Source organism: Anoplopoma fimbria, chromosome 6 (assembly GCF_027596085.1).
Source record: "Anoplopoma fimbria isolate UVic2021 breed Golden Eagle Sablefish chromosome 6, Afim_UVic_2022, whole genome shotgun sequence".
NCBI lineage: Eukaryota > Metazoa > Chordata > Actinopteri > Perciformes > Anoplopomatidae > Anoplopoma > Anoplopoma fimbria.
In genome coordinates, this window is record NC_072454.1 from 25349855 (window position 1) to 25366491 (window position 16637).

At 39.8% G+C, this 16637-nt stretch overlaps 1 protein-coding gene across 5 annotated transcripts in view; it reads right to left on the reverse strand.

Annotated features, from left to right (window-relative positions):
- Positions 1-2543: 2543 nt before the first annotated feature.
- The window catches only part of rasgrp3 (RAS guanyl releasing protein 3 (calcium and DAG-regulated)), a 41168-nt gene continuing 27074 nt past the window's right edge, over positions 2544-16637 (reverse strand). For 3 of the 5 annotated variants that reach the window (XM_054600190.1, XM_054600188.1, XM_054600189.1), the window contains exons 8-17: positions 16255-16371; positions 15337-15615; positions 14278-14358; positions 13983-14096; positions 13757-13872; positions 12663-12810; positions 12284-12320; positions 8777-8926; positions 8246-8613; positions 2544-5184 (exon numbers count right to left, since the gene is read on the reverse strand). In XM_054600190.1, the coding sequence (XP_054456165.1) occupies positions 5176-5184; positions 8246-8613; positions 8777-8926; positions 12284-12320; positions 12663-12810; positions 13757-13872; positions 13983-14096; positions 14278-14358; positions 15337-15615; positions 16255-16371 (1419 nt within the window). In that variant the 3' untranslated portion in view covers positions 2544-5175. The remainder of the gene's footprint in view (positions 5185-8245; positions 8614-8776; positions 8927-12283; positions 12321-12662; positions 12811-13756; positions 13873-13982; positions 14097-14277; positions 14359-15336; positions 15616-16254; positions 16372-16637) is intronic. The other 2 variants (XM_054600191.1, XM_054600192.1) reach the window with 2 other exon arrangements.

Here is a 16637-nt window from a genome sequence, read left to right on the forward strand (position 1 = left end):
ACCAAACAGCTGATTATCAAGGGCATCCACACAAGAAATTAAAGAACCGGAACATCAAGTCATCTCCACGAACAAAGCAGACAGCATCACCAGCAGAGCCGCTCACAGCCCACCACCTTCATAAGGATCCACCTCACCAACCTGCAGATGCACCCAGTCTAAAGAGGGTTTCTACATAAACGTCTTCCATTACACAGTTGATGAATCCCATCCACCGTGTGTTAACAGTGTTAACCGCCAACCTTTTACCACACATTGTAATGCAAGAAAATGGTCATGTCTCATCACAAACAATGCAACACGGACAGTACAGATATTTGCTAACTGCGGCTGCACTCGCCCCTCTGTCTCCAAAAACTGCACCCGCCTACCTAGCCCTCACCAGAACAAGACCAAGAAGCCCCATGGTCACAAAAGGGAAACTGAAGATTTATGGGGCGACTGTTTGAGTAGCCGTTTTATCCCCGTCTCCAGTAGACTATGTTGATGTGTCTTTGGGTTTAACCCCAAGTTGCTCCCGAAGGCTGTGCCATGGGTGCGAATGGGTGAATGATGACATGTAATGTTAAAGCTCTTTGAGTGGTCGGAAAACTAGAAAAGTGTTATACAAGTAAAGTCCATTTTCTACTACTATAATTTGACATGAAGCTCAGCAGTGTGTCAAGCTCCTCTAATCAAAAATCTGAAAAAGAAAATCAATTAATTATTCTAGATTGCGATTGTAAAGTTTCATTAGGCTGTGATTATCCGAGAGGTCACAATAGGTTATTTCATACAGTGATGTCAAGTTCCAAAAATGATCTTGATATGTGAAATGGCTATTATGTTAAATGGACTGTACTTTTATAGCGCCTTTCTAGTCTTCCGACCACTCAGATCGCTTTAACACTGCATGTCATCATTTACCAATTCACACCCATTCATACACTGATTGCAGGGTCTACCATGCAAGGTGCCACCTGCCCATCAGGACTCTATAACCATTTACACACATTCATAGATTCACTCTTACACTGCAGGCACAGCCTGCGGAGCAATATGGGGTTCAATGTCTTGCCCAAGGACACATGGACTAGCGGGATCGTCACTATCATCACACATGAATAAAATTGGGCTCAAAACAGTGTCCGCTTATCAGTCTAATTCCATGACAAAAAACCTGCAGGGGATTAGCACAACGTGGGCATGTCTGTAAAAGTGAGACCCGTGGGTACCCATTAGCCCATTTTCATTCACATATCTTGAGGTTAGAGATCAAGGGACCCCTCGAAAATCGCAATGCCAGTTCTTTACTCACCAACATTTTGCCCAACTTCATAGTGTTATTTAGTTTCTTTGCCGGGGGAGCAGCTAGCCAGCTACAGTCTCCAAACGACGGTTTGTCAACCTGGCCCGCTGGTGGGATGTTTGTTTGCTAACAGGTTCATCCTATTACCTTTCCCTTTATGGCTACCACCTTTTTACACATCAGCATCAAATGAAATAAGGAACAACTAATTTTAACTAAAAAACAGGTCACAGTGGCCTATTACGCTTATTGACTTGCTTCTACCCTGGAGTCTTTGTGCTTTCTCGCTTCGCAGGCTTCTATAAATCGTGGCTGTACCTGGACCGTGGTCGTGCATCCTGCTACGGCCCTGCTGACACCGACTGCTACCACCATTATTATTACTAGTCACATTACTATTACTATTACCTGTACCATTAAGCATTTTAGCTTTACTTCCACCCTGAAGCCCTTTTGCTTTCTCGTTCTGCAGGTTTCCATGAATCGTTGTGGTACCTGGACCGTAGTCGTGCCTCCTGCTGTGAGCCGACTGACACCCACTGCTACTTCCATTATTATTATTAATCACATTACTATCCCTATTTTCATAATTATAATTCTACTGTAATAATTGCTGCTGTTATTATAAGTAGTCTTATTATATGAATCATTTATGTCATATACATTGAATGTGTTGTATCTCTGTTATGCTGCTCATTCTGTACACATGACATCTATTGCATTCTGTCCATCCTGGGAGAAGGATCCCTCCTCTGTCGTTCTCCCAGAGGTTTCTTCCTTTTTTCTCCCTGTTAAAGGGGTTTTTAGGGGAGTTTTTCCTGTGAATGTGAGGGAAGGACAGAGGATGTGAGGGTCTAAGGACAGAGGATGTGAGGGTCTAAGGACAGAGGATGTGAGGGTCTAAGGACAGAGGATGTGAGGGTCTAAGGACAGAGGATGTGAGGGTCTAAGGACAGAGGATGTGAGGGTCTAAGGACAGAGGATGTAACATGTGCACAGATTGTAAAGCCCTCTGAGGCAAATTTGTAATTTGTGATTCTGGGCTCTACAAAATAAACTGAATTGAATTGAATTAATATCATTTCATATCGAGCCCCAAAGTGTTCAATGTTACGATCAATGAGTAATAATTAAATAAATAGTTACATACTACTACTACTACTACTTCTACTGCTACTAGTACTACTAAATATAATAATAATAATAATTGTGAAACATTTCTTAAACCATCATTTTATTGAGTAATTCTCTAATTAAGTAATCTTTTGCTAATATATATGACTTTCATTTCACTATGACACAATTCAAGCTCTGATTTGATTTCATAACAGTATTTTCACCCATAACACTTTTGGTTTATGTCAGTGTCGTGTTTGGGGTTGCTTTGTGTGTTGTGATCATTTCATTGACTTTCGAACATGAAAGGTAATAGTCGGAGGATGAGTGGATGGGGAGTGAGGGTGTGGGGGTCGGGGCGGTGTGTGGACATGAAGCATGTTCGACTGAGACTGAAGCTCACCTTTCCATACAGACCAACAATTAACGCTCTTTTTTATGAACCTTTACCACCCTCCCTAACCTTCCTTAACAAAGTGTATTAGTTACTGAACTTTAACCCCTAACCCTCCCGATGTCTTCCTTTTTCATTACCCTGCCTTGCATAAAAGGTTAAAAAAATTAATCTAAAATTTAGCATGAACAAACAACCTTCTCCTCATTGCAGAGCGATTCTACTGTTTATTCAGTGAACACCCCTCATTTTCACTTTGAAACACATGATAGTTAATTTTTTTTATTATTACATATTTTAATTATTCTGACATAATATTATTGCTATGATTATTTTGGAAACATTATTTTAGGAAGCATGAGCACCATGGCTTTGTATTTCTTTACTTAACACATGCCAGAACGGCATGCAAGTCTTCTAGCAGGGGCTTCACGCTCTGCGCTTTGTTTTGCTTCTCTTACTTCTCTTACTCTTACCTCTTTCTTTCATTCTTTACAATGCTTAATAGTATATATATTATATTTTCATAGTATTATTTGATGTTGAATCTAATATGTACAGATTATGTGATATAAATCAATTTAATCTGTAAAAGATTTTCTTTATGTCAAAAAGGACCACCAGGTGATCTTTGTACCCTGATTGTTGAATATTTAAAATTAAAGTAAAATTACAAAGTAAAATGACATTTTCTGTCATAATTAAATTAACCTTTGTTAAAAAGATTGTTAGCTTTTTTTCTTTAATAACTGAATGAGTTGTTTGTCAATGCCACATTAAAATCAAATCACAACACAGAAAGCCAACTGAAGAGGTTTGTTACATTTCAATTTTTTTGCAGAGAGAAGCTTGAACCTTCATAGTAAATGCAAGGAAATGTCATTAACTTCCATGAGGAGGTGCAGGAGAGTTTTTGTCTTTTTTGAGATTGAAACGCATCATCTGGGCCAAAATGAAAAACAACCAACTGTCAAATGCAGAGCTTATCATCGCTGACAGGAACAGTCCCGTTGATAGTTTCCTATTGGTCAGCTGGAAATCTCCCATAGCTAAAAATGTACAGAGGACAGAGATTCACCTTTTTTAATGCTCAGGCCAGGAAGTCCACAAATGTAATACTAACATTTTTTTTTATCTCTGCTGTGAAACTCATGCACACGAATGCAGCCATTTTGGACTCTTAAGACAACGGGAAGGTTAAAGGTGGAAAATACGAGATTGGGAGCATTTTGAAATGCAGTATAAACTACGGTAATCTTGCTGATGGTCGGGAGGGTGTTATCAGCTATAAACACCATAGTGGAGTGGTGCAGAGCAGCGGTCGTAAGCTAGCCAGTGGGGCACGCTCACATGCACTAACATGGCTCACATGCACTAAAAGGAGGATATGTAAACAAAGCACTGAGAAGCTCAGTTTACAACACACAGAAAGGGAGAGCGACTAAATTCTCTGCTCAGGACGCCATTATTCCACTAAGCTATTTCTTTACATTGCAAATAGTTGTTTGCTCTTATATTTATGCTCTGAATTTTGAATTTAGCACCTTTAACCACGCTGTAGTTGTAAAGTGCAGGCATTGTAGGAATAAATACAATCATTGGCAATGAACACTCAAAAATATAATTTAACAGAATCCAGGGTTATTTAGAATCGTCCATCATCAACGTTCCATATGTTGGAAGGGTTAAAGTAACCCTTTACATTCTATTTCATCTTGACTTTCCCTTTTTTGCATCAAACCATACAACATACAAATATCTACACACTTTCCCGTGTCCATCATGTATTTTCCGATCTTTCCAACTTGGTATCAGACGGTAAAGAACTTGCTTGTGGCTTTCCTCAAATCAGGCTTTTAATTTGTCATACTGTCCCAGCCTGATATTTAAAGCCGGTGGCTTATATAAAGTAACTGGCTTGCTTTCATCCACTGAATTTCATTCCACACTTTTGTTAAGTTTAAAAAAAAAAAAAAATCTCAGTTTTTCAAGTGCTGATGTTATGTATGTACGTCCTGAATCAAACTCCAACCTAAGATATGTAGTAATCTGCACTGATCCCCAGCCGGTCACCCTTTACAGGACGGCGGTGTTATCCATGTTATTCACAATGGATGTTTGTCCATTATCTACTGAACTCCTCAGCTATATCTGTGTGACCTCTCGCAGAGACCACACATTATGTTCTTCCATGCAGCTACACAGCGTCAACATGTAGCTCGGCCTGTTCCGAAGTCTACAGAGGACATGATAACTCCAGGTCACTGAAGGGGGACCTCAGGCAGCCCAGCACATCCTCCAGAGAGAAGAACTTCCTGGCCCCAGCCATTAGGGGCTTTCTGGACCTCTGGGACTGGCCCTCATCAACGTGACCAAGTCAGCTGTCCTGAGAGGAAGAGAAAAAATGTTAATTTGTACCTGGAATTATGCCGCTTTTGTAAACTACTGTTCTTACATGCCTTTCATTGCATGCAACAACTGAAAGAAATAAACATTTCACACACCCTATTAAATATATATTTTTTCCTCATCAGCCCTGCAGTTACCTGACCTTCCCAGCCCAACTGCTCTACTGCCTCTTCTTTCTTCACCCCCTCATAAGCCTCTCAGTACCAGCCAAATTCCGTTCATTCCCTGCCATCCATAGTTCCAACATTGTATTATTTTGCCTGTAACCTGCCTGACAAACCTACTGCCTAATTTGGACTTTAGCAATCATTGATCTGAAGAAGGATACTTGCCCTGGCACTGGCACACTAGGCCTTGTCTTTAAATTCATTGGTGGAAAGATTTTACCATCACAGAGACTCATTTGTCCAGTGCCACATATAGATGAGCTGCCTAGGCCACGTATCCATGGAACCACGAAACCACGGAACCAAGGAACCTCGACTATCCCTGCCTACGTCCTGCCTGAACCTCGGTCGGCTGCCTCCCACCAACGCCCAGGCTCAACCCCCAGAAACCCAGTTCCCCTGTTTAGGGCTGACAGTAGCAGTGCTGGCTGTGTGGACACCACATGCACACAAGCCGAGATTCTGCGACGAAACAGATACAGATCGTAGTTCATCAGGTGTTGTATCTCCCTCATCTCTGTGTGTATGCTAAAACCAAAACGTGTGTGTTTTCATTCACATCACATTAAAGACAGTATTTCAAAATCCATGCTGTGGCCGAACATGACCACCCCTACGGCCTACTGATACGTATTCCAGCCACTGGCCTCCAGTCCTGTAGCCTTCCCCTCAGCTGAAAAAAATCTTATTGTGCCAGCTGACATTGACGACTACCAGCCTTCTGGTCGTCCTCCACAGAGGTCCTGCCTACACTGCCAACCTCCAGAGTGGTCCAGCCAATGTTTACACCTCCAGGTTGCGATCCACAGCTGCCTGCCTATGTCCCTCAAAAGTGTCGTCCTACCCATCCTGCTCCGCCCATCGGGCCCTGCCACTAATCAGCCCAACCCCCATTCTGTCTGCCTGAGATCTCAAACTCTGCCTCTGACTAGCCCCCAGGCGATCCACTTGACGTCCCCTCTTTTATTCAGCTTCCCAGGGAAATATTGATTTCCAGTCTTAATGCGACTTAAGGGAAATGTTATATAAAATGTGTTTATTGCAGGAAGACATCAGACTGTCATCCTCTCCCTGAATATATTATTTTTCACGATACAGATTAAAGGGGGACATAACAGACCATGAAGATAATTTTTTTTCTAATGATTAAAAAAACTTGTTTTTGTGGTTATTTTGTAAATTAGACCTACCATTAACACAGATGGGTAAAAATTATTTCACCGGGTGCGCATTATTGGAATAAAGTTCCTGATAGCATTGAACAGAATACAAACGCAGTCGTGGTAAGGGCAAGACACTGGCATGTTGGATATCATATACCTGTAAAGACAGTTGTGTAGGCAGGGTTACATGTATCTCATTGAATGGACCAGTGTTGTCAGAATAATGCCAATTAATGCCCAATGTGAAATTATTTTGTATATTGATGTGTTTTCTGCATTTATATGTCGCTAATGCAATAATCCACTATCTCTGCATGCAGGTACACACACACCTCTACATCATCTAACTACAACAAGGACCACAGTGGAAACAGTAAGTAAAGAGTAAACATTACAAATCTTTCTAGCAAGTCAATAATGCAAATTGCGTGTAAATGTGGGTGTTTGAGTATTTTATCATGTGACTGGGGTCCTTTGCTGTGGGGAAGTGGAACAGAGGTGTTGAAAATGTTCAGGGAATATAAATTCTAAAAACTCCCATAAGGCACTGCACAACAGTAACATTTTCTGCAGAGCATGCACTGCCTCAAATTCACTCAGGCAAAAACAGAATTTAAAAGTTAAACTCAATAAAATCCAGCATATAGTATTGCTCTAGGGCTCTGCGTTCTTTTAATGTGCATGTACATTTATGTTACAACTGCATAAGTGTTCTTTTAAATGGAATTGGTAAATCGAAAAAATAGAACAAAAATGTACTCTCTTTAACCAGATGTTGACTCTGAACTTAATTCAAATCTAAAGCTTGTGAGTCTTGATTTTTTTCCCTTATTCGTCCAATAAGGTGGTGTGTCAGTCCTGTAAAAATACTTTAGTAATGGCTGATCTTGTGTATCCTCGCTCATTTCACGTCAAATTAAAGCAACGTCCTCCAAAATTGCAAGAGAAATGAAAAGTAAGAAACAAACAAATAAGAAATTGGGATGTACCCATTGAATACAGCCATATTTCTCTTTGCACCTACATATCTCATTTTGTGATCATCAGTTTCCTGAATAATCCTCCAAAACACACATTAGAAGAAAGTTTATGATCCACTGAGTAAGAGAAATAGAGAGGGGGAAAACATCAAGTGACTTAAATAGTCTGACTAGTTGAATGGTGTTTTCTGTTAATTTCAATACAACATTTTCTTAGAGCCAACATCAGGAAGCCATTAGCCCTCAGCTTCCTACAGGCCAGGACCAGCAGCTCCCAACATTGTTTACGACAGTTAACGCCACAGTCTGAAATGTAAATATAGACACATAGGAAAACTGGAAAATACAACTAACTCCCACAAGGCTTTAATGTGAAAATCTGTTAGGGTCGTTCTTCAATCAAAGGATCGGATGTTCGATCCCCGGCTCAGCTAGTCCATGCCAATGTTTCCTTGGGCAAGACACTAAACCCCAAATTCCTGTCTGCCCCCCAAGTCTTCACAATGAAGGCCCTGGTATCTTTTTCCAAACAGAAAAAATGTAACATGTTGGATGTTCTTTTACAAAATACGGTCCTCATCATAGAATGCCAATGACTCTGTTTTCATGGAGTCAATAGCAATCATGTTTGAAGAGGTTGCTTCCACCTCCACAGGTTCCATTTCACCATCTGTTAAAATGTTACACAACACCTGAACATCAAAATTTATAGCCACCAATTCCCTTACCTTCCCTCTGTGTGTAATCCCGTTCTGTACAAGCTCTCCTGAGACTTCGGACTTCTCCTGGGAGTCCATGCTGCACCGTGTAGAAACTGCCTGGTCCTTCTGGTTTTCACAGCGGGCAAAACCTTTATTTTTAGATGTTTTTCTGTGGGTCCTGTATTTCATTTTTGGGAAGGTGTGGGAGCCGCAGCCTGTGGCCCCCCAACTGTGTTCGTGCCAGAGGGGGTCTGTCTGGGTGGCCTGGCTTGTGGTGGCCCTCTGCAAGCGCACAGAGATCCTCTGGGCTGAGCCAGTCATCAGGGTGATGGACTGAGTGTTCAGAGCTGGACCTGCTGATGTGACAGCTGGGAACTCAAATACTTCATCCTCATCTGAAGGAGAGAACCCAGAAAATTATGAACCAATCAATTGTTCTTCAGAGGTATGAATTAGAAGTTTGTGCGTTTGTAACTGCAATTTGCTTTTGATTTATAAATCAATTTTCAATTATGTGAGTGTCACTTTGTTGAATAAATGCCTGTAGCTGAAAATGACCTTTACAGGTGGGCAGTGCCGGGCTGCTGGGCAGTGAGCTGTGGGTCAGTCTTGCTGGAGAAACACTGCCTAGAGAGCTTGAACGGATGAGCTTCCTACAGGCCAGGACCAGCAGCTCCCGACATTGTTTATGACAGTTAACGCCACAGTCTGAAAAGTAAATATAGACACATAGACACATCAGCTTATATTCAGGGAAAAGATGTTCTAAGCTTTGAAGGCAAGTGGATGATCTTACTATTGTTACTCTTCATTGCCAAATGGGAAGCATGTTCTTGGGAACAGGTTATGAAAATCTGACTCATCACAGCAGTTGCACTGGAAGGGGTTTTTAGTTTCACATTTATTAGGGTCAGTACACCCAAATTTGTCCAAAACTTGGGAAAATACAACTAACTCCCACAAGGCTTTAATGTGAAAATCTGTTTGGATGCTTGGCTCGGTAGTAGAGAGGGCCGTTCTTCATTCAAAGGATCGGATGTTCGATCCCTGGCTCAGCTAGTCCATGCCAATGTTTCCTTGGGCAAGACACTAAACCCCAAATTTCTCCCATAGGCTGTGGTGTATGAATAATTAGTCCTGATGGGCAAGTGGTACACTGATGGCATAGTAGCCCATGCCATCATTGTATGAATGGGAGTGAATGGGTGAATGATGACATGTAGTAAAGCGCTTTGAGTGGTCGGAAGACTAGAAAAGTGCTGTACAAGTAAAGTCCATTTAACATTAATTTTAAGTTCTTTGATTTCTGAATCAGGATGAAATGTTAAACTAGTCCTAATTTGCTCAATCATGCTACAAGGTACTGAAAGACACTGTATTTAAAGTGTTATATTTATTTATCATTTATCTTCAAACTGAGAACTCCGTAATATAATGTACACATCACCACCACAACAGACTGAGGACCTTTAGCTTACTGCCCCAATATTTAGGCAGTCAAGTACAGTTGAGGCTATAAGACATTCAAACCTTATTTTTTTTACAAATCCACAAATTTTATTTGACCATGTGTGTTATGTTATGTGTATTGTATAAGCCAAAGGCCACTCTGGTGGTCAATCTAATACAGGTCTAGTGTTAAGTCAATAGTCATTATGTCAATCTGTTTTATTTCCAGAAGAGATAATACAAAATAAAAATAAATAAAATAAAAATAAATAGATTTTAGTGGATCAAAAAATTGAATACACCAAGTTGAAGTCTCTTTAAACTGTATGGAAGATTCCAAAGATTAATGGAATTAAATTTAGAAGATTCTTATTGGTCAACTGTCATTATTAGAAGCTAATTGGAAGCCAATGCATGTGTTTAAATGGTGAGTGCACCTGTATCTAATCCATGGCGTCTGGTGCTCATTTAGCGTTTATATGCAAGTCACCCACCTGCGGCTTTGTGGGCGGAGCAACTTGATGGCTAAAAATGTAAATAAAGTCAGTATTAAGTCACGTGAGTCATTAGGTTCGTTCGAGATGAATTGTGCCTCGCCTGGAACCTTGACGAGAACAGGCGTTCTCAGCAGCAGCAGGGGCGGTAAAGTCGGACAGCTTTCAGCTGCCTTCAATGAATACACAGGAAGACTTTGAAATGTTTACATCCTGTTCGTTACATTTGTAGGCTACCGGTAGTTTGCAGACTACGTTTGGATATGTTTTTATTTTTTGAACTGTGTCATTATTATAATTGAGGATATAAGATTGGGCATATTTTAGTTCTTGGATGTCATATTTATCTAAACATTTATATAAATAAATATACCTGAAGGTAGAGTCATTTCTAAATCATACAACTGTACATTTTAGAAATTGGAAAACTGACCCAACAATCCAAACATCACGGTTACATAAATAGGCTACACACTGAGGAAAAGTTATGACATTGTGCTCTCCTTTTAAAGGTTTTCTGATGCTTCACATCGTTAATCTATGGACTTCACACATTACAGTTCTCTGACTGACTAAATGTTGACATCAAGTTGGAATTAGGCTTTCTCAATAAATATCTTTATTTACAGATACTGAATAAATAACCTAATGTTTTTAATCATGTGACTCACATGAGTCACTAGTCACGTGACCTGTTTTCACTAAAGTTAACTTCTTGGAAGCCGGATGTTTGTTTATAAAAGACACTAAGCATGTTAAGAGTGTATATTTGTTCTCTGTCCCTGACATGTGCAAAAAGGATGCCGTACAGTGCTATAATTTGAAGCTAGATGCCACCGACCAAGCCATTGGACCATTTGACACATTGGTGTGAGAATGTGTTGGTATTGAAGGGCCTACCCTAAGAGTCGTGGCCTTTTTGCGCTTGATTACATTGGAAAATCCAATAAACTTAACAAAGAATTGTTGCCCTCAACAAGACCGGTTCATCCTTATGAGCAATTTCAGGGCAACTGAAGATCCCCAAAGTGACTATGCAAAACTAAAATCATGCAACCACACTAACACCAAATTGTTCAGGAAGAAAGACAAACCTATCCGATAGGTCCAAACAAACTTTGGCCTGAAATGTTCAACTGAACTCCCATAAAATCATAAGGCTGGTGATGGAGTTGGAGGCACAAGGTACCAGTCTATCTAATTGCACTATCAAGGGAGCCCTATGTCACAGTCTAGCATGGAAGAAGCCCCAACACTGGCAAAAAAAGTGAGAATGTCTGCATCACCAGAACAAACACAAAGCCTTTTGGAGAAAGGTTCTCTGGTTAGATGAGACAAAAGTGGAACTGTTTGACCACAATGATCGACTATGTGTAGAGGAAGAAGAGTGATGCTTTCCTTCCAAACAACACCATCCTAACTATGAAGCATGGAGGTGGCAGCATTACCTTGTGGGGTTATTTTGCTGGCAATGTGCATGGTTCACTCAAGATGATAGATGTCATAACGATGAAGGAGATGGCTCAAAGACAACAAAGTCAAAATATTGGAGTGGCCAGAACAAAGCCCTGACTCCAGTCAAGAATTTGTGGACTGAGCTGACAAGGCTTGTCTGTGTATGGAACCCCACAAACCTGACTCAGTAACACCAATTATGTCAAGAGCAATAGACCAAAGTTCCAGGAACATATCGTGAGAATCTTGTTGAAGGCTCCTCTAACCATCTGATTCAAGTAAACCAATTAAAAGGCAATGCCACGAAATACTTACAGAGTGTATTTAAACTTTTGAGTCACTGAAAGTCATACATTTCTCACTTGGCTATTGTTTTAAAATGATCTCTTATGGAAACAAAGCAGATATCCTGTTGAGTTAACACAAGAAATGTATGGTAACATGAAACATGTTGAATTGTGAAAATTTGAATTTGAATGTCCGTGTAATTCAAATATACTGGATATATATAACAAGTTGAACCTTATGTTACACTTTAGGGATGGCAAGTTTCTCTTTTTAGTTCAGTTCAGGATTCAATATTATAATATGACTATAACCAGTTACAATAAAGTAATTAGTGAATAATCTTTGATTTGACTTCCAGAAGAATGCAATAAAACAATACCTTTACACTTGTAGCCCTGTTTGATGATTCCCCAGAGCTGCAAGTCCAGAAATGTAAGGAGGGTGGAGGTTGTTTCAGAAAATACAAAAATAACATTAGAAAATAAAAGCATGGAGGCATTTTCCTAAAGCCGAGTCATCACAACATTTCCTGTTACAATGTGTATGCCTATGCATCTGTAAGAACATGACCTCAGCATGGTTGAGACAGTGTGTGATGCCCTATAAAACCAGCAAACAGATACAGTATGTGGCTGAACCTGACAGCATTTTTGGAATGTGACTGGTGAGTTTAATTGCAATGTTTTCAAATGTTCATTGCTATTAGGAACCTCAAGAAGACATGAAAAGTGCAGTGACAGAATGTAAGAGATACACACAAATCCAGCACAATGTTCACAGAAGGTGGGCTTCAGGTACGTCATCTCATGGAAGTTGTGGATGAAACCTTGACCCATCTTACTCTGAAGTAGTGGGTTAGCCCGGAGGAAATATGCTATCATCTCATCCTTGCTGATCAATCCGTCTCTGAGAGAAAGAGAAGCGGAAAAGTAGAAGAAAGAAAGGCGGATGTGCAGAAAGAGAGTGGGGATAGTCATTTACAGGTGCTCCAGTCATACCAGGTCAGACCAATCGTATCATAATATTCATCCCTAAAATCAAACTACAATTACAGAATTAAAGCAAAGGAGCGTGCTCGCCCCTACATTTTCCTTCACTTGGCTTCTTTTGCACAGTTGTTCTCAAACTGTGGTCACACCTAAGGACAAGTACCAAGAAGATGACATTGCTCTTTTGTAAATTGGATCCTTTAAGCCATGATAGGTACTTAGAGAATGTGCAGGCTGCTGATGTACAGAGAGTGTATGTGTAAGAAACAAATCAATATCTATATGTATGGGTACAAATAGTAAAGCTCTCTGAGGCAAATAAGTAATTTGTGATTTTGGGCTATACAAAATAAATTTAATTTAATTATATTTAAGAAACTTAAAATGATAAGGATTATGTTTAAATATGCAAATTAATTCAGTTCCACTTACTGTTTTTTACAAATTGTTTGCTCATTTGCCATGCTGGGGAAGCTTCTTTGAAAGTAGCTTTTTATCATCTAGTTTATTGAAACTAGTAAGCTCTTTGAAACCCTTTTGTCAGCGAACCATGGCCTACAACCACTGATTATTGTGTGGTGTACATTATAACAACACAAAACAAAGGAATATGATTGTCAGAGACTCCAGGTGCAGAATCAGCATGTGGTTGAAAACAAAATGCTTGTAGCAGATAAACTCACTTCTGAGCTTTTTTCCTTCAAGAGAAAAGTAGCTTTGAACTGAAAATGTTAATATGATTCTGAAAGTAGCTACGCTACCCAGAAACTACTAGGAATTGTAGTTAAACTAAATCATCATGCTCTGCCCATGTATTAAAAAATACAAATACTGTAGTTAATTATTTCAATATCTAAACTCACTGATCTTTGTCCAAAACACAGAACGATTCCAGGAAGGGAAAATTAGCAGCGATGCTCTCAAAGTCCTCTTGAGAAATAAAGCCATCATGGTCATGGTCATAATTCCTGAACACAGACTTCACAATGACAAAAAAACAATTATACACACATACATCTCTGCATTGTCCACCAAGTAGCTGTTTTATGCATTGTGTCGGCATAATTTGAAAAGGGGTCCTCTACTCACTTCCACTACCTTCCTGATGTGTTTATTGACCACAGAAGGGTCTGGTTTGGTGGTGACACCAGAGGCCCAGTCCAGTGGGACCAGGGACTTGTTGGGAGTTGTTGGAGAGGTAGGCTGTGGGAAAGGATACATTCCACAAACACAGTGCTTAGTTCAGCAAATTACCTGTGGCACCAAAAAAGTAATAAAAAATATTTGTAAGACGACAAAAATAAGTATAATTGAAAGTGTTGAAACAAACAAAACTGACCACAAGCCTGAACACAAAATCAAAACCATTTCATCTAAAACTTACCAATGATTTGGGGTTACGTGGCTCCCTTAGCAATGACAGCTCATAAATCTCATCTTCGGTGTAGTAAAGGTCTAAAGAAAGCTGTAAATACAAGAGTTTGGTATATAATTAGTAAAAAATATCAAAAAACAACTGAAAGCAAATTACTACGCCTTCATTTAATGTATTAGACTTCTGAATGTTTGAGGTAAATCACACTCGTGTGTGAAATGTTCAAGTGCAGATTTTTTTTCACTTGTTTTGCAGCGATTTGGTGCTCCTCCATTAATTGAGTGCGATCCACAGAGCACAATACTGTAGACCAGTTTCCAATTTGCTGATCTTTTGGGAATAAACAATAAGCAATGCTTAGTACTAAAACTGCATTGGTGAAAGCTGTAAATGATTAACTAAATAGATTACATTATTTTTAACCTTCTGGCTTATAGGTTGGAAAAGTGAGAGGGCTTTTAATCTTGCTCTTGAGATTAGTCTAATGCAAGTCACACAATTTTTATTCAAATGTTTTTTAGCCTAAATACTACCCACAGACTAACTCTGACTCATACAGAGATACAGAGATTCCAAATGCATGTAGCAGAGTGTGTAAAATAAACACTTAGATTAAATATTATTATGTGGGGGTGCAAAGTATGAAATAAATAACATTGGAAGATGTGAAGCATTAGTCAGGTAATTATTTCTGGTAAAATATGACACCTGACAAATATACAAACGAAATCAAAATCCTAGTTTAAAACAGGTAGCTCAAACTGTCCTCTTTCAACTTTAACCCTTTCACAGTGTGTCTTCAGTTCATAAAAGTTAATTGTAACCTTTATGGTTGCATTAAATTCCTTAGTCAGCGTTTTGTTGTACTAAGCTCCACCCTCTTGTGTCACTTCTGTTTGCAAAGCTGACGGCCAAAATGGCAAGCTCGAGGCTTCAAAACGTAGCCCACAAACTGGTTGAAACCATGGTTGATGTCCAAGTCCCTGGACCAGATAGAAGATAAATTTTGTAGGATTAGACCAATCTGTCACTTATATCTTTAAGATATTATAATAGTTAATCCCTCACCGTTAACAGGTAGATGAGGTCCATGTTGGGTTCCACCTGGGCCACTGCACTCTGCAAGGACACCAACTCATTGAAAGTCATGTAGAGCTGATGCATCTTCACTAGGTTCACCTGATTACTGTCATGAACCCAGTCAGTAAAGACTACATGCACTGCGATCAGGTCCTTCAGGTGCACACCCAGGATGGGAATTTTAAAGCCCTGGCATTCATTGAAGGCCTTTCGGTAGCAGGAGTAGTTGTTGTTGGAAGAGACCAGCTCAGTCATCTCGCTCCAGATCTGGGGATGGGAGTTGGGAATGTTTGGGTTTGTATAATTATCAAATCACAAAGAGAGTGATGTCGAAAATCATGTGACTTGCCATGGTGGTTGACTTTTGACCCATGGGGGAAACAACTGCCTGCCTACACCCAACTGTGGGTGTAGGCAGGCAGTTGTTTCCCCCATAGGTCAAAAGTGGTTTGAGAGTTTTCTTAATCTTGCATTGATTTGTATTTTTAGAAAAGTTTGAGGATTCCCAACTGAATTCATTATAGTAAATATTCCTGGAGCCAGCTGCTAGTGACTCTTAAAATAACTGCAACTCAAGGCATTTTGGATTTAGTGAATTAGTGGCTGACTACTTCAAACCCTCAGCTGAGAAGGTTGTTGCTTTGTTGATAACATTCCTTATACCATTTTCCTCCAACTCATTGGATTTAATCTTATTTAAAACCAATTACATTAACAAACAAAACTTGAAAAACATGTCTAAGACTGGGTTTCCTACAAACACATTACCACTGGATCACCTTTAACCATAACCAACCATTGTATATAATGGTATGCTTATTTGTATGTTTGAATGTTGTAGGAATGCATGTGTTCTGAATGTTTGTGTGGATATACAAATATATACATAGACCCGTACTGACTTACCTTCACAACTTCTGGAACCAGATAAGAATGAGTCTCCTTTAGTCGAGAAATGGAGCTGTGGCTCAGCCCCCCCACCACCGCCATCAAGGTGTTGAAGTTCTGTAGCTGCAGAAGTTTCTTATGACAGAGAATGACAATGAAATTTCACTTGCTTCCGTAATGTTTTTCTAATCAATCATTTTCTGTGTCTTTTTTGTTGTATTACAAAAGGTCCCAGTTAGAGCAGTGAATGAAATGTGAATGGCCCATTCGGATCACATTCTCACTATCATGAGATGCCATCCAGTTTCCCCTCGTTGTTCATTGTGCAGGCTGTCAACAATTCTGTCCCAAGAAATGAATACACATGTTTTAATAAAAGCTAAGGTACGCTTTTATCCTGC